The sequence below is a fragment of the Schistocerca nitens genome, chromosome 3 (assembly GCF_023898315.1).
Source record: "Schistocerca nitens isolate TAMUIC-IGC-003100 chromosome 3, iqSchNite1.1, whole genome shotgun sequence".
In the NCBI taxonomy this organism is placed as follows: domain Eukaryota; kingdom Metazoa; phylum Arthropoda; class Insecta; order Orthoptera; family Acrididae; genus Schistocerca; species Schistocerca nitens.
In genome coordinates this window covers 799,284,431-799,303,790 of record NC_064616.1, presented here as the reverse complement: position 1 = coordinate 799,303,790, position 19,360 = coordinate 799,284,431, and the positions used below count along the sequence as shown (strand labels likewise).

General features: G+C 37.5%; 1 protein-coding gene across 1 annotated transcript in view; it reads right to left on the bottom strand.

Annotated features, from left to right (window-relative positions):
- Nucleotides 1-1,053: 1,053 nt before the first annotated feature.
- The window catches only part of LOC126248824 (ras-like protein 2), a 91,209-nt gene continuing 72,902 nt past the window's right edge, over nt 1,054-19,360 (bottom strand). Inside the window, exon 4 of the mRNA XM_049950237.1 lies at nt 1,054-5,981. Coding sequence (XP_049806194.1) covers nt 5,787-5,981 — 195 coding nt within the window. The 3' untranslated portion in view covers nt 1,054-5,786. The remainder of the gene's footprint in view (nt 5,982-19,360) is intronic.

The window sequence follows — 19,360 nt, the reverse complement described above, 5'->3', positions numbered from 1 at the left end:
GTTATATTTCAGAATAGCAGTATTCTGAAATAACATTTCAGCTGGTAAATATTATACACATGAATCTGACTTGTGGAATAATTACAGCATTATAAGACTTTTGGCCACAAAATAGAAAGAAAAAACAAAGCTAGTTATGTGATAATATAGTTTTACTGGAAGGCAGCATAACTTGTATTCCATACTGATAGCCGTGAAAGGTGTAAAATGATAGTTAAATATTATATAGTGCCAACTTAAACAGTGTAGACCACACTCCAATCCATAATTATTTCTGATGCATTTTTGGAATGTTATAGAAATTAAAATATTTGCTGTCTCCATTTCTCAATACATTGGAGACTTGTTACTGAGTATGCACTATATGTCCTGCTAACCGAAAAGTGCATGCATTAAAATAATAATAATAATAATAATAATAATAATAATAATAATAATAATTTGTTGTCAGCACTTTCTTCATAAACCAAACAGTTATCACACATACAAAAGCATGTGCTACTGTCTATTATCATCTACACATGTAACCATACAACTGAGAAAATTATCCAGAATATTATACCAGTACAACTGTGCTGTGAAACGATTATTCAGTCTAGGAAGTTCATAATAAGCTTATAAACACAGCTGCCCAGTATATGTACACATTTCACTTGGGATGCCATTTTCTTATTTTCATTCATAATGTTCCATCTCTTGACAAAAATAAAAAATCATTCCATATGGTCTACGAATTGACAAGACACTAACAAAGAACTGACAAAAGAGGCATGGAAGACTGTAGTTGGCAACAGGAGGAACTACACACAAAAATAAAAACCTAATCTCTTTTTTTCTAAATTCTACTCTCTAAATTCAATATACATTTTCATTAACTGCTGCCAGGCAAGTTTCTTGGTTGAGTACAAATGCCTAAATATTCTCATCCTCTAAAATTCAAGTGTCAATTCCTAGCTAACAGAATTTAGCAATGGCTAGTAATGTTTTATTTATTTGTTATACTCTGTATTCAAACCCTTGTGAGTAACTTCTTATTGATGAGTTTACACAATCTATAGGACAAAATATAGCTTTATTAACTTTTGTGACTATGACAAAATTAGAACACATTAAAAGTTTGCACACAATTTTTAGATTTTGTCTCAAAATGCCTCATTACTGGTGTGAGACTAAGTGTGTTAGAAATAAGAAAGATGGAAGTTTACAGCAAGCACAGTACTACTAGTGTCAAAGACCTCAACTCACGGTAACTCTCCAATGACAAAATCATTTCTGTGTTTAAGCTGCTTGTCAGCTGCTATGGATATTACTCATTTAACAACTACATACTTTACCAAATTTCCACAAAATGGTCCAATAGTGCAGAAAATATGCGTTCTTGAACTAAACTACCACAAAATTTAAAGCAAAGTTGGTTTACTCATGGCTATGACTATGCAAAGAAGGCTAAAAAGAGTACAACTGTAAAATATTTAACATGGGTATTGTGATGTAAAAAAATTAAATTTGTCAGTCTATAAAGAAATTATTAGTTTTTCTTTAACTACATGGTACAGTTTTGATGCAGTGGGTTACTATCAGACCACATTGTTGAATATAAAATATATTGCATAGATTTTTTTTTAATAAGGCACTGGTGTCAATTTCTGTACCCTCATTAAGGCACAATTAAAAAAAAAAACATTCATATGTCTCACAATGCAAATGCCCTTCACAATATGACCACTATTCTATGTTTCTTTTGCTAATACAATGACCGCAACAGATGAAACACTAGCATTGCCACAATAATCACATGCATATTATACTGCAAAATAAAATATATATGTTAAATATGGAAGTTTTACAATTGAATGAAAGTTTATGAACACTCAAATGTTTCTTCAGGCACAAAAACAAATTGATGTTTTCTAAATTAATCACTGAATACTTTTATAAATATCTCACAACAGTATCACACATAGACTTTAAGTAAATGGTAAGTGTACACTCATGCCAGTAAGTGTCCATTCATAACATTTAAACATTTCATATTCTGCTTACACCCCATTCAAGTCCAACATTGCTTGATATCTTGTCTACACCACTGAGTCAATGGCGAACATTTCAATATGAACAATTGAATGATATGTCCGCAAACTGGTTCACACTTTTTTTCCTAATATATTAGTAACATTGAAATGAACACAACAAGGGGCAAAATGAGTAGACATTTCAATTTTACCATCTGTTAATGCATATAACAACATTTCTTTGAATAAAATTACAATACATATATATTCACATAAAAATATTTTCATGTTAATTCTTAACACAAACATGGAAAACAACGCAGTATAAAAACTAGTGCGCAAATTTTAAGATAAAATGAAGAATAATATATCATAACAAAAATATAGTTTTTTAGTATTCAGCACGATCAAAATAAGAATTTCACTTCTAAGTAATATGCATAAAAATCATTTTGTAAAATACTTCTGAGAATGTTCTGCAAGAACCTTCAAGTAACCGTTAGTGACATTGACATCTTCCTGTCTGTTAAAATTAGACAATCACATTTAAATAATTTACCTTCTGACTCTTTTCCGTGGGAAACTTAGCTAATTTTATCCCATCACTATACTGTGTCTATAGTCAAGATATTCCCTTACTAACGTCTTCCTTGCATTATGAGGCAAGTGTTGACAGGCTTTGATTCTTTACAGAATGATGAAGCATTTAACAAGGAAGATAAAGTACAAGATTGATTATTTTTTAACCTCTGTATTCACTTAGACAGAAGCTGATTCAACCTAGGAGCCACCTATAAGCAACAAGTGAGGAAAAGTTCTTCCACTTCCCCATCCGAGCTTGAATATAGGACCTTTCAGTTCTGAAATATATTTTTCACCAGCAGAGTTACAAAACTCTTAATTATGAACCATTAAAATGGCATAAAACCCTTAAGATACTTATCTCATTACAAATGAAGAATTTCAAATGTCCTGCCCTTTTTTTCCCCACCCCAATCTGCTGAGAATCTATTACGTCTATCATATTTCAGTCAAATAGTTGAACCTAACAGGTTCACAAACATTTACAACATACATGATATCTGCAATGGATGATTTTTGTCTCCGCTAAGAATTTAGGCCATATATATAATGAAAAGTAATATTAATGGTCTCTCAATAAATACTACATAAAGGAAAATTAATCTTTTGAATCACCGCTGCAGTTATTGCATTCCCACACTTCCCTACATTGTCACCACATCAGCAATGGACCACATACAAACAATCTGCAGGGTTAGTATTAGTGAAGCAAGAAGGCAGTGTTCATGAGGGAATGTAAACAGTTATCTTGATGGGTCCATCACGTCCAAGTCAGATTATAATGCATGTTAATTACCAGTCTAAAAAAAGAACAAAAAACACACAGACAAATTAACCACTTAATTATCACAAATATGAAAGCCACACAATTAGCTGTACAGAAAAAAAATTACATCACAGGGATCAGGACACAAGTAGAAAAGAAAATCCTCATTTACTTGAGTTTAAACACTAATTTTGCAGTACATTATATACAACTGTATTGAAAATGGACACTCAGCTTTAGACCAACAGACCTCTTTTTCTTACATACATTCTCGAAGCCACGCAGTAACATTCAGAGTATGAAAAATAATTGGCACAAAACATTTTCTGATATGACATAGCGTACACACACACACACACACACACACACACACACACACATTTTCGGCGTAATGATAGGGCCCAAGAGTAAAGCATATGTACAAACTACACTGAAAAAAATATCTTATACGATACAAATACACAAATTGTGAAACATAAACCATCAAATAATTTGAATGCTGCCTGCAGTAGCTGCAATGTTCATTACTTGCATTTACTCCCTCACCTCTCCACTTGAAAAGAAATTAAGGTAGGTAAGAAAAGCTCTGGCCGGCGGAGGGGGGGGGGGGGTTAGGAGAGAGAGGGGGGGAAGGGCGGGAAAGAAAGAGGGGGAGGGGGAGGGGGAGAGAGAGAGAGAGAGAGAGAGAGAGAGAGAGAGAGAGCGCAAAAAGTAAGAAAAACAATTTAAACAAATACAAATATTGTAAATGGCAATAATTTCAAATCTCTCTTGTGCACATAATGGGTCATAAGTATAAAACGGGTATAACATGTTTCACCTTTTGTCTTCAACTTTCAAGACATAGGCACTTTATGCTAGCACACAGCATAACAGTGACTGCAATAACTGATCAGTGCAAAAAATAAGAAGGAAAATAGTATATGTTCGAACTGAAGAAGACTTTACCATCTGATTAAGACTAATTCTAATTATGTGCAACAAATTCACAGATTTTCTCAGACCGTGCCGGTTATCACTCTATTTGTGACCACTGAAATATGTTCCTATCATACATAAAGAAACGTTTTTCAGAGTATAACATTTATTGTATAGAGGATACACAGATTATACACAAATCATCAAATAAAAGCTGCATATGCAGCACAGTTTTCTTTTTGTTTAGTTTTGATGACACGGTCTGCAAAACTTTTGGCATATCATAAGCATAATAAAATGAAATTGGCAACAGCATAGCTAACATAATTGACTGGCAACATTATGGAAGTGGCAGCTTCCTATCCTGTATGTACACTTCTGCGGTCAGAGGTGATGAAAATAATTTCTCTGAGTAAATTTGACAGTAGAGTCTGAATAACAGAGACCAGGAGATATACTATTTCACACTGCAAAGTGATGAGCACTTCCGTAATTGCAGGGTTCATGATTTTGGCTTCAAAGCAGCTTTGTGTTATTATTAATTTTGTAATTTCTTACAGTCATTTCCATTTGATATGATAAAACTAAGTATTCATCATTAATCATACGAATATCATTTAAATTTTTAGTTTCCTTCACATAGCATTTTGTGTAGTACTGTTAGACTTTTACAGATATCTGGAGCACAATAATATAACATTAGGTAATTTATCTGTCACCAATATTAATGTTATTGAGTTATTACTTAAAACCAGCTTCAGCTGAAAATTAGTTATTTTCCAAATCACAATCAAAGGAATTGTATCTTTTCTTTATCCTTTTAAGTGTGTAAATTCAGGATGCAAGCAAATAAAACGCTAATTTGCAATGAACATAACTACAAAGTTCCTCAGTAATAAAGATTTCCAAGCAGCAGCACTTTGCATAAAGTGACATCAATTTGCAGTTTATTATCAACATTACTATTGCATTATTATATTTATAATTATTCAATCTTGGTGACTGTATACTTTACTGGTAAACTTACACATGTCTCCTGTCATTCTTCCATCTCAGATTAACAAACTCTGTGTAACATATGATTTAAAATCTGCAACCTGAGCATTCAACATAAACCAGCTCATAAACATGTAGCAGAAGAATTGTTTCAAACAATTATGACAGAGCAGTCAGTGGTGTTTTGTCAGTGCTCACTTGTTCTACATCAACACAAAATAAAAAGTATGCAACTACATTATATTTAAAAGAAGTGCACTGAAATATACAATACACATTCAGTTTATTAGCAACTGATATAACCTAGAATTTAGCTCCATCAAACATTAAGAATGTGAAGACAACTTGTGCGCAACTTTGCACTTAAAAAATGCCACATCAGCAGTTCACTGAAATGGAAGAATATAAAGAGAAACAACACATTTTTAACTTGAGTTTTAAAGCATATAACATACAAAAGATGCGTGATTTGTGTGCGAACATCCATGACTCTGATGAAATTACTGTTTGTGTTACAAGATTGAGCATTTTTTTTTATTCTTCTTGTAGTTAGCCTTAAGAGGAGGCCTTTCTGAAAGCTGGAACTTGCGCACTATTCGTACCAGCTCGTGGAAAGCTTGGTCAACATTTGTGCGCAGTTTAGCACTGCATTCTATGTATGGAATTTTCAGCTGACTTGCCAGAGCATGAGCGTCAGCAACACTAACCTGAAACAAAATTAACAGCAATTTATTTTCAGATTTTTCTTTATTTTGTTCTGGGAAATGGGGGGGAGGGAAAGCAGTGTATGACATCTCTACATTTATATCTACATCGATACTCTGCAAATCAGTGCCTGGCAGAGGGTTCATTAAACCACCTTCACAATAATTCACTTTTATTCCATCTTGAACAATGTGCAGGAAAAGCAAACATTGATATCTTTCCATGCAAGCTCTGATTTCCCTTATTTTATTATGATGATTGTTTCTCCATATGTAGGCTGGCATCAATAAAATATTATCACATTCAGAGAAGGAAGTTGGTGGTTGAAATTTCTTGAGAAGATCCCGCCTCAATGAGAAATGCCTTCATTTTAATTATGGCTAGCTCAAATCCCTGATGTCTGTGACACACTCTCTTCTATTTCTTGACAATATAAAACATGCTGCCCTTCTTTGAACTTTCTCAATGTACTCCTGCCATCCTATCTGGTAAGGATCCCACACTGTGCAGCAGTACTACAAAAGAGGCCAGACAAGTGTAGTGTAGACAGTGTATTTAGCAGATCTGTTGCATTTTCTGAGTGTTCTGGCAATAAAATATAGTCTAATTTCCCTTCCCACACAACATTTTCTGTGTGTTCTTTCCAATTTAAGTTGTTCATAATTGTAATTCATAGGTATTTAGTTGAATTTATGGCCTTTAGATTTGATTGATTTATTGTGTAAATGAAGTTTAATGGATTCCTTTTAGCACTTGCGGATGACGTCACACTTTTCGTTATTTAGTGTCAATTGCCAATTTTCACACTGTACACATATCTTTTCTATATCTTTTTGCAATTTGTTTTGATCTTCTGATGACTTTACTAGACAATGAAAGACAGCATCATCTTCAAACGATCTAAGATGGCTGCTCGGATTGTACCCTAAACTGTGTGTATGGATAGGGAACAGCAGAGGGCCAATAACACTACCTCGGGGAATGCCAGAAAACACTTCTGTTTTACTGTAATTCTTTCCATTCATTACTATGAACTGTGACTTCTCTGGCAGGAAATCATGAATCCAGGTGCATACCAGAGAGAATATTCTATAAGCACGCAATCTGATTGCAAGTCGCTTGTGAGGTATGGCATTAAAAGCCTTCTGGAAATCTAGAAATACAGAATCAATTTGAAATCCCTTGTCAATAGCACTCAATAATTCATGCGAGTGAAGGGCTAGTTGTGTTTCACAAGAAAATTTTCTAAATCTTTGTTGACTGTATGTCAATAGCCCATTATCTTCGAGGTAATTCATAATGCTCGAACACAATATATGTTACAAAATTCTGCTGCATATCAACATTAATGATACGGGCCTGTAATTTAGTGGATTACTTCTACTGGCTTTCTTGAATATTGGTGTGACCTGTGCAACTTTCCAGTCTTCGAATATGAATCTTTTGTCAGGCGAACGGTTGTATCAGTATACTCTGAAAGGAACCTAATTGGTACACAGTCTGGACCAGAAGACTTGCTTTTATTAAACGAGTTAACTTGGTTCACTACTCGAAGGATATCTACTTCTAAGTTACTCATGTTGGTACCTGTTCTTGATTTGAGTTCGGGAACATTTATTTGTCTTCTCTGATGAAGGAACTTCGGAAGGTTATGTTTAGTAACTCTACTTTAGCAGCACTTTCATCAATAGTATTTCCAATGTTATCGTGCAGAGAAGGCACTGATTGTGTCTTGCCGCTAGAATACTTTATATGCAACCATGATTTTATTTTTGGAGGATTTCGAAGTTATGCTATTTAGTCTTGCTAAGACAACCCTGTGTTACTAACCCCTATCAAATGACTTAAGGCAAAATATTTTCTTTTCTTATGTTCACCCAAATATGTTTTTCACTGCTGCAGTACAACCAGAGATTTTTAACTATTAGTGACAAATATTCCTTAAAGTTATTTTATCATTAAATACATTATATACATTTAAACATTTTTCTAATTATTCTTTACACTCATTACAATTTTAGGAGATGATGGGTGTTTTCCAGATTTGTACATCTCCCAAGTATACATACAACTCATTGTTTGCAAATAAGCACACACTTTATGAGGATATTTCAAAATATTATCTTGGATACTTTCGCTATCTAAATCAAAGCTATCCCTCATATTTGGTTTTAGGTTGTTGGAGTGTTATTATTACTATTAATCTTTACTCTTATGTTTGGCAAACCCTGAGAATACATTGTGATGTAAATTTCTCTGAAAACTTTCCTGCATAAACCCCTCTCCATATTTTTGCTATTTTAAAGTTTAATGTATACTAAAAAAATGTACAATAGCTGAAGCATACTGACTTTAGGCAAAAAGGAATTACAGACATTGGCTGCATGTGGGCATTGATTTAAATTAATGGGGAATGTTGAATATTTGTGCTGGACCAGGATTCGAATTCTGTTGTCCTGCGCAATAGATGTATGCTCTGAGCACCAAGCCAACCAGACTCACTGGTCATTGCAACTGCACAGCCTACCCTAGCACACTTCCCATCAGATCCGCATAATGCAGCGAGTAATGATGATAGTGGGCAAGGGGCACTACATTAGTAGTGTGTGCATAAGTTGAGAATTTGGATCTGACGGAAGGCTTGCTAGGGTAGTCTATGAAGTTTTAGTGACATCTTTGTTCGGATGGCTTAGTGGGCAAAGCACCTGCCTAATAAGCAGGAGACACAAATTTGAATCCTGGTCCAGCACAAATTTTCTTCTTTCCACACGGCTGCTTGCCATCTATATCTGTAATTCCTTTGTGTCTTAATTCATCATGGCTGCTGGATCACAATGATGTATGTTCTTTCAGACATGTACAAAAGAACAGACACCACATATAAACATACTGACTTCAATGTCAGCATGTAGAGAATTCATCCACACCACAGGAGACATTGGTTTCACAGATGTTGACACACAGAGCTACAAATATTTCTGACGATTACCTGGATTCTGGTAATGGATATGTGCAAAATGTTTTCCAAAGTAATGCCTTTCCTTGCAGTGTGGATTCCAGCAACTATTTCTGTAGGCAAGACAATAAATGCAACATTACATTTATGGGGTCAGCATCAAATTATGCACACCAGGGAGCAACACAGAAGAAACCGCTGTATGAATATTCTTGTTTTAGGTACTAAGGCTGACTGTGCTGAAGCTGATCTCAGACACACAATACAGCCTTGAAAAGTCCTTCGTTTAAACTACCTCTAAAACAGCAAAAAGTGACAAAAACACCTTTTAACTTTTCCTCATTTCTTACAGCTTAAATAACAATGTAATGCAATTAGCTGAATTTTCACGATTTTGTGGCGTATACCTAGGACAGTGGAACAAGTCTTGTGCAACTTCTTCTTAGAATATTACTCTATTCCGATCATTACAAAAGTATTTGCGTCGTATTTTGCCACCTCATTATATATATTGCCTCTGTATATGTCTGCTTGTGTCTTTATCTGTGTGGATGGATGTGTGTGTGTGTGTGCGCGCGCGCGCGCGAGTGTATACCCGTCCTTTTTTCCCCCTAAGGTAAGTCTTTCCGCTCCCGGGATTGGAATGACTCCTTACCCTCTCCCTTAAAACCCAAATCCTTTCGTCTTTCCCTCTCCTTCCCTCTTTCCTGACGAGGCAACCGTTGGTTGCGAAAGCTAGAATTTGTGTGTATGTTTGTGTGTCTATCGACGTGCCAGCGCTTTCGTTTGGTAAGTCACATCATCTTTGTTTTTAGATATATTTTTTCCCACGTGGAATGTTTCCTTATATACAGAGGGAAACATTCCACATGGGAAAAATACACTCCTGGAAATGGAAAAAAGAACACATTGACACCGGTGTGTCAGACCCACCATACTTGCTCCGGACACTGCGAGAGGGCTATACAAGCAATGATCACACGCACGGCACAGCGGACACACCAGGAACCGCGGTGTTGGCTGTCGAATGGCGCTAGCTGCGCAGCATTTGTGCACCGCCGCCGTCAGTGTCAGCCAGTTTGCCGTGGCATACGGAGCTCCATCGCAGTCTTTAACACTGGTAGCATGCCGCGACAGCGTGGACGTGAACCGTATGTGCAGTTGACGGACTTTGAGCGAGGGCGTATAGTGGGCATGCGGGAGGCCGGGTGGACGTACCGCCGAATTGCTCAACACGTGGGGCGTGAGGTCTCCACAGTACATCGATGTTGTCGCCAGTGGTCGGCGGAAGGTGCACGTGCCCGTCGACCTGGGACCGGACCGCAGCGACGCACGGATGCACGCCAAGACCGTAGGATCCTACGCAGTGCCGTAGGGGACCACACCGCCACTTCCCAGCAAATTAGGGACACTGTTGCTCCTGGGGTATCAGCGAGGACCATTCGCAACCGTCTCCATGAAGCTGGGCTACGGTCCCGCACACCGTTAGGCCGTCTTCCGCTCACGCCCCAACATCGTGCAGCCCGCCACCAGTGGTGTCGCGACAGGCGTGAATGGAGGGACGAATGGAGACGTGTCGTCTTCAGCGATGAGAGTCGCTTCTGCCTTGGTGCCAATGATGGTTGTATGCGTGTTTGGCGCCGTGCAGGTGAGCGCCACAATCAGGACTGCATACGACCGAGGCACACAGGGCCAACACCCGGCATCATGGTGTGGGGAGCGATCTCCTACACTGGCCGTACACCACTGGTGATCGTCGAGGGGACACTGAATAGTGCACGGTACATCCAAACCGTCATCGAACCCATCGTTCTACCATTCCTAGACCAGCAAGGGAACTTGCTGTTCCAACAGGACAATGCACGTCCGCATGTATCCCGTGCCACCCAACGTGCTCTAGAAGGTGTAAGTCAACTACCCTGGCCAGCAAGATCTCCGGATCTGTCCCCATTGAGCATGTTTGGGACTGGATGAAGCGTCGTCTCACGCGGTCTGCACGTCCAGCACGAACGCTGGTCCAACTGAGGCGCCAGGTGGAAATGGTATGGCAAGCCGTTCCACAGGACTACATCCATCATCTCTACGATCGTCTCCATGGGAGAATAGCAGCCTGCATTGCTGCGAAAGGTGGATATACACTGTACTAGTGCCGACATTGTGCATGCTCTGTTGCCTGTGTCTATGTGCCTGTGGTTCTGTCAGTGTGATCATGTGATGTATCTGACCCCAGGAATGTGTCAATAAAGTTTCCCCTTCCTGGGACAATGAATTCACGGTGCTCTTATTTCAATTTCCAGGAGTGTATATCTAAAAACAAAGATGATGTGACTTACCAAATGAAAGCGCTGGCATGTCGATAGACACACAAACAAACACAAACATACACACAAAATTCAAGCTTTCGCAACAAACTGTTGCCTCATCAGGAAAGATTTCAATGCTGCCCATTATAAGGTAACTTTTCAGTCTTATTTCATGTGTTGCTGTTGTTACTTACCGCATCACTTACACAGTACCTTTTTTTTCTTTTTTCTTCTTCTATTTTAATTGCCTATAAAGGGCATTTTGAATTATGTCACATAAATGCACTTTTCTAATGAAATTATTTTGCTCATTACAAGACAACTGATGATAAAAACACTGAGGAGGAGTCTCATCCCAATTCTTTTTGCAACAGTATCAGCAGTCAACTGATACAACAGTGAAGATGGCAGATAGAGATGGAACAGAACAGGAGGTTGGTGATGCACCATCAACTGGAAGGAGTGCTGCTTTGAATGTCATGAAGGAGAGAACAGGTCCTACTGCATATGCCTGCCACCAAGTGGATGACTATCATCAGTGCCTTCCCACATCATTTAATGAATCAATGTTGCATATCATAAAAATACAGATTAAGATGCTCCGAATGAAAAAACACCAGCACTTGGACTGTATCACTGGAAGAATTGGAGGCAATGATTAGTACCATGTGCGCTAGATATGCTTTTTGTGCTACAAGCATTTCTGGGGATAACCTTTGGTGGCATTCTTGGGGGCCTAATTTTATCAGGGATAAAATGACAAGAGAGGGATTCTGATAACTTACCACATTCCTCCACTCTGATGAGCAGTCACTGTGAGCTCAACATATCCCTGCTGACAAATTCTGAAATATGGAACAAGTTTTGTACAAACTGCCTCCACTTTTACTGCCCTGGTGAAAATATTACAACTGATGACCAGTTACTTCCAATCAAAGCGATGTGCAGGTTTACAAAGTTTATGTCAGATAAAAACTTGGTAAATATGGACCCAAGTTCTGGATAACTGCAGGTGTGACATTCAAGTACAATTGCAATGCCTTCCGGTGTCTTGGCAAGGAGGAAAGCCATCTAGAAAAACACCTGTTGGGAGAGTATGTCATTTATTCACCTTGTGGAACCATTTCCAAACCAAGCACGGAACATAACAATAACCAACTTCTTCAGTTTACCAAGAAACTTCACCAGGAGGAAATGTCATTAATGGGAACAATGAACAAACTTCACCAATGAATCCCCAACTGCATGAAGGACAATTTTGACTTACATTCTGTTAAAGACTGACAAACCAGATTGAATCCTGACAGTGCACCAAGGGAACAAGAATAAGAATGTTGGCAAACTACATCCTGAAGTGGTTGTGAGTGAAGACGAAATGAGAAACTGTTACCTTATATAACATACTAAAGCATGGTGTAGATCTCACTGATCAAATTATTTGTGAACTAGCTGAGTATCTAGCATTGCCTCTGTATGTATTTATTCCAATCTTCTATTAGTTCATCTCCTCCACCCCCTTTCTCTTTTGCCTCCTCCACCTTCCCCTCTATCTGTCCATCTCCTCCTCCCCTTTATCTACCCCTCACCACGTATGCACATTTCACATATTTTCCACCTATATTTAACAATTTCATGCATATTTGTACACATACTTCACCTGTATCGCTAGCTACTTTCGCCCACCAGTTTCATTTTCATGGAGCTCAATGTTTATAATGTAGTGTCTCCTGAACTATTAGTCATACAATGATATAATTTTGGAGGTAGTCAGTGAAATGTGTTGCAAATAAAGTTAGTAGTAAATCAGTAACAAATTAAAAGGTCATGCCTGATGGGGCAGCTTTACTGCACCATCAGCAAAACTTTTTTCCTTCTTTAATTTTGTGTGGGATATCAGTGAGAAAAGTCTCATAAACGTGTGAAATTATGTGTTAAGTTGGTTGCAAGTCAATAAATGCTCTCAGGTGTTTGATGGATGTAGTCTAGTTATTTATGAGGGGGAGAAAAATGGGAAATTCATCATTACATCTAACATCTTTATTTCTTAATATTTTTAAACCAAATTTTGATCACCATCAAAGTATTCACCATTGGCCATTCAAATGAACCTTCCATTGTTCGAAACAGTTTTTAAATTCACTTCTTGAGATGTTTGTTATGCCTTCCAGTGATTTTTGTTTCACCTCCTCCACAGACGCAAAACATTTTCCTTTCATGTCCCTTTTGAGTCTGGGAAACAAAAAGAAATCACAGGGAGCTAGATACGGTGAGTAGTAAGGGGGTGGGGGGGTGGACAATTGGTATCATGCCATTTTTGGTCAAAAACTGCTTTACGGAGAGGGCGGTATGGGCCGGCGTGTTGACATGATGGAAGAACTACTCGCCTGAGCACCAAAGATCTGCCCTTTTTTTCTGGATACTCTCCCTCAATCTTTTCGAAACCTCCAAGTGGAACTCCACGTGCACAACACCTCTGCAATCAAAGAAACAAATGAACATTGTCTTGATGTTTGACTTCACTTGGTGAACTTTTCTGGGATGAGGAGAGCCACTTGTCTTCCACTGGCTTGATTCCTGCTTTTTTTCGGAGTTGTATCCATAGCACCATGATTCATCACTGGAAAAAAAATTCAGGATCCTCTTTGAGCTGATTTTGAAGCTCAAAACATGCCTGAAGTCAACACTCCCTTTGTTCATCTGTGAGAAGGCGAGTAATTCACTTATACAGACATTTACATACTTACAGGTCTCGAATGAAATGTATAGGAGTGACAAGGCTGTGGCCTTACAGTAGGAACCATCCTAATATTTGCCTGAAATAATTTAAGGAAACCATGGAAAACCTAAATCAGGATGGATGGATGATGATGAAGCCTCCACCCTCCTGAAAATGAAGCCTCTGTTTACAACAGTGCTACCTCATTCAGTTTACTCCTGATGTACAACACTGTTTTACAAGTAAGTTATTTAATGATGGAAAAGGCTAATGCTACACTGTTCACTCATTTCTCTCTCCCAGTCATTGCACAAACTACACATGCATTGTTTCATAACTTTACATACACTATCAGCAGATGTCGGGACTGTTTTGTACACCACAAGTTCCTATGTGCTAGCCTGAAAACTGAGTCAGTATTCCCCAATAAGTATGGAGATGCTGAGCTCAGCAAGAGGACAAGGTGTTAGTGTTATACACTGCACAGCTTTGAGAGTGAGTTTTTCCAGATAAGGAAAAATGTTAGATGGCTTGTTGTTGTTGTTGTTGTTGTTGTTGTTGTTTTAGCAATTTCTTTAAGCTCCTTTGGCAATTTATTGAACAGTTTTATTCCTTGGTAGAAAATGCTATTTTGAGTTTTATGTTTATTATTCTTGATAGAAGTAAGTTCAGTCTAGATCCCCTTCCACGGTCATGGACAGAACTGTTAGTGCAATAATTACCACTGTTATTTTTGATGTGTACTTCTGGGTCCGCAGCTCGTGGTCGTGCGGTAGCGTTCTCGCTTCCCACGCCCGGGTTCGATTCCCGGCGGGGTCAGGGATTTTCTCAGCCTCATGATGACTGGGTGTTGTGTGCTGTCCTTAGGTTAGCTAGGTCTAAGTAGTTCTAAGTTCTAGGGGACTGATGACCATAGATTTTATGTCACATAGTGCTCAGAGCCATTTGAACCATTTTTTTTGTACTTCTAGTCAGTAAACATATTCAAACAGTGCAGTTAAAATCCCAGTGTTTTGAAGAGAGCTTTACAATGAGCGCAACTACTTTTTTTTGGGGTACTATTCTTATGGTTCTTTTCTGCAGTTTAAAAGTTGCATTCATATTTTGTGTATTTGATATCCAGGAAAAAATGTCATCGTTAAAGATTGAGTGTACATAGGAATAGTATGTAACTCAAAGACACTGGCTGCTACACACTGATGACAGGACTCCAGAGGCATAACACACTGGTGATACTCTGTCTGCAAGTATCTTTTTGTGTTCACACCAGTTCAACTGAGAATCAATATTAGTTTCCAGAAATTCTGTATTTGTTACACTATCTACAGAGGTGCCATCCACATTTAACTGGACAGTTTCATTTTTCCTCTTCAAACTGAAATTTGCGCCATTTTTTTCTTTATGTTCAATGTCACTTCATTGTTTATTGGCCAATTGTAAACTTACTTGTGGGTTTCATTTGCATTTTCTGCAAGGAGTTCTCTTGTTTTCTCAGTGACTATAACACTGGTGTCATCAGCAAAGAGAATTTCTTCTCCATAGCTAACACTAATGGGAAAGTCATTGATGTGTATCAGGTACAGTATTGGTACAAAAACGCTGCCCTGAGGAACTCTTATTTGAATGTATTTTGGCTCTGATAAGTGTGTTACTAAAACTTAAGACTTACCAGAAGTATGTGTTATCTTTTTTTCTTTTGTACCCTATCTGCTATCTACGATTGGAACCAGTCATTAGCTACCCCACTTATACCCAACGCTTCTTGCTTATTTAGTAGACCCTTATGGTCAACAGTATCAAAAGCCTCAGGAAGATCTAAAAATATGACTGACACACTCATGTTTGTCAAGAGCATCAACTACCTCTTTTTTGAATTCCACTACAGCTGATTCCACACTTCTACCATTTCGGAAACCAAACTGTGATTCACTTAAACGGTTGGATTTATTCAAGTAACTGATTCTATTATTTTTGAGAATGGTAACAGCAGGAAAATGGACCTGTAGTTTTCTATGTCTTCTGCATCACCTTTCTTTATCAAATGTACAACTCTTGTCTGTTTAATACTTCGGAAATTTCCCTGATGTTAACGATTTGTTATGTTTTTTAGGGATCTAGTATACACGCTATGCATTGTTTCAGTACACACATTGGTGCTTCATCTAGGCCTAATGACTTTATTTTTTAGTTTCTGTACAGTTTTACTGGCTTCATGCTCTGTAGTTGGTAGCAACATCATGGTACTTCATGCATAACTAGCTTAACACTCACTCATTGCTTCGCTCGTAAACACTAAATGCTCTGCACAGATTTTTTTTGTTTTTCTTTTCCCGAATTTTTATTTTGTTCACAAACTGCAAAACCTTCTAAATTTTTCATGCTAGTTAAGTCCATTTCCAACTGTACTCCTAACCAGAAAGCAATTGTGGTAGCTAGAGTCCAAGATTTTCTTTGATCGTGCCTCTTGCATTCTTGTGGTGATATTTCCATAGACATTTTCATCCCCACATAGGAGTGGACTCTCCAAAAACAGTGAACCACATTTTTATGTCTAACTGAGAAATGAAATGTCAGTTTTCACAGATTTAGTTTCAAAATTTTTTTTTACTATAATGAAATACTTTCTTAAAAATTTTCATACCCCGTTTCACCCTCTTTGGAGTTGAATTTCCAAAAAACACTGAAATGCATTTCCTTCATTTTTTAACAGAGAATCCAAATTATCAGAGATTTCACTTCAAAAATGCTTGCATAATATTTCCTTAAAAACTTCCAGCCCCTATTTCACCCACATAGGGGTGGACTCTCCAAAAACAGTGAACCACATTTTTTTATATAGTTTTTTCTAACTGAGTAGTCAAACACCAGTTTTTATAGATGCAGCTTTCAAAATACTTTAGTAGTTCTCTAATGATGATCTACTCTTAATAAATCTTTCACCCACTCTTTCGTCCCCATAGGGGTTAAATTTCCAAAAATTCCGAAACACATTTATTTATTTCTGAACGAGAAACCAAATACCAATTTTCATAGATCTAGCTCCCTTAACAGAGACATATTTTCAAACAATCGTTTGTCCCCTATTTCACCCTCTTAAGGTTGGAACTATGAAAAATCCCTTCTTAAACAAAGTCTACAGTACTTGGTCAACACCCTCTCCAAATTTCAAATTTCTACCCTTAGTGGTTTGGGCTGCATGAAGATGAGTGAGTAAGTGAGTGAGTAAGTATGCAAATCAGTCAGTCAGTCAGGACATTGCCTTTTATATATACAATTATTTATTCATATAGTTTGCTGGGTGGTTTGGAGCATTTATCACTTTATCCCCCCTCTCTTACCAGTACGTTATTATGTCTTTGTTTGTCATTAAATGACTTTTTGCAGCAATAAGCACCGATAGAAATTTTAAGACTTCTGGCTCATTAAGGCACTTTTTCATGGATCTTTGTTACTTAAGGATTTTGGAGGACTTCTTAATACCTGCTGTTATTCATCTGCTTTTGTGAGGCATTGGTACCAATGTGGGTACATTTGGAAATGTCTTTTCAAAGCTCAATTTAAATAATGTTGAGAATTTAGATATTTTCACATTTACATTGGTTTTTCCATGCACTTCATCCCAGCTTCCATTTGCTAGTTCCTTTGAAAAATCTTGACACATTGCTTAATATATGAGAGATTCTCTCTCATATAATGGATCGTGCACCATTTTGAGAAAGAATATTTCTGTTTTAACCTTTGAGCAGGTGCACCGTTTATCATAACACGAGTGGGCACGCGGAATACGTTGTATGTATGTAAGGAATAGCTGTCTTTATGTTACCGAGGTAGGTGTGCATTAGCAAAATCACAGTTTAATTCAACAATTACATAATAAACTTACATTTTATGAGCTACAGCTTTGTTTAACTACACAATAATAAAATAAACTTTCTTTATACCACTCTGTTACCACCTAAAAGTGTTACCTCATAGTGATGACCCACTCAAAGCATCAAACAGCACAGTTACACCAGATCCCAGCCAACCACTTATTTAATGTCTAGTTGTCTCATAGACGAGTGCCTCATAATGGGATTGTGCTGCTAACTTGTAATCTGGGTAATTTTCTTGCATGGACTGTAAATTATTTGTCACATAGCTCACTGTTTATTTTATATTACACCTGCTGACTTGAACAAGACAACACAGCTTACTACGGTGTTAGCTGAAGCAGCAATGAAGGAATAGGTATGGGCTCAAATTTTAAAACAACAAGGGTTGGCACACTTTATACTTAGGCACACCTGCTCAGGGGTTAAAATCAAATGTTGTATCTCAGAATAAAGAGCTTTGGCAAGAATTTTGGGACACACTATATGTAAAAAACTTTATAGGATCAGAAACATTGTGTACCATAGTCTCCCAAAGTAAAGATTTTAATAAAAATACCTATGCATTACGTTAGTCAAAGTGCACAATACAACCATGTTATTGAGCTTAACCTTTTGATTGCAGTGGACTACCACAAAAGTACAAGTAATACAAGTGCCAAGTATGATTGCCTGCTGCAGCATTTCACTGCCTTAGGATCTGTGGTGTGGCTGACTACCGTAAATGTTCTGACACATATGCTACATGATCATTTACATCTAGTGGAATACAGGGTTCATTTGATTGCAGCACTACTATGGATTCTCACTAAACTTTATTGTTTGCTTTAAATCCAACAGATGGAGTCTCAGCATACAGTATGCGACTTCATTGTTAATTGTTTAATTGTGATGGGCCTGCAACAGACTTTCTAGGTGGTTTTTTTTTTTTTTTTTTTTTTTTTTTTTAAAAAAAGCTCCTAAAATGCAATTCAGGTTTAGGTTGTGAGTTAGATGTAAGCCTTTTCAGCAGGCCAACAGCCCACTTTATAGTTTATTGTAAATTTAACAGACGGTGTTTCATAGCATATCCTGTTCCTCTGCCTAACCTGCATGTTGTTGTTGTGGTTGTTGTTGTTGTTGTTGTTGTTAAAGATGGCAGTATTAATGTAAATAAATACTCTCCCAGTACCTTGTTCAAAGCCTGGGACAACAAAAAGGCTAAGAAATGATGAACTAATCAGAAAGTATTTCTCAATGGCAGCAAATTTTCTGACAAGTATTTGGATGTAACATCTGAGTATATACCAGATGGTTTTAGGATTAATTACAACTTCTACAATGAACTATCCATTGTTATGAAGACAAACACCTATCTTACAAAATTTTTGAGGCTTTTGTGGCCCCTTGTTTACATATGGCCTGTTGACTTTTGTCTGACGATCTTCAGTCAACATTTTTTTAATGCTTTTTCTTCTCTTTCACCAGCACAAATGGTTGGCATTGTCAAAGGTTTACCCTACGTTGCTGGTGGCAGACTGGAGTTGAGAGCACA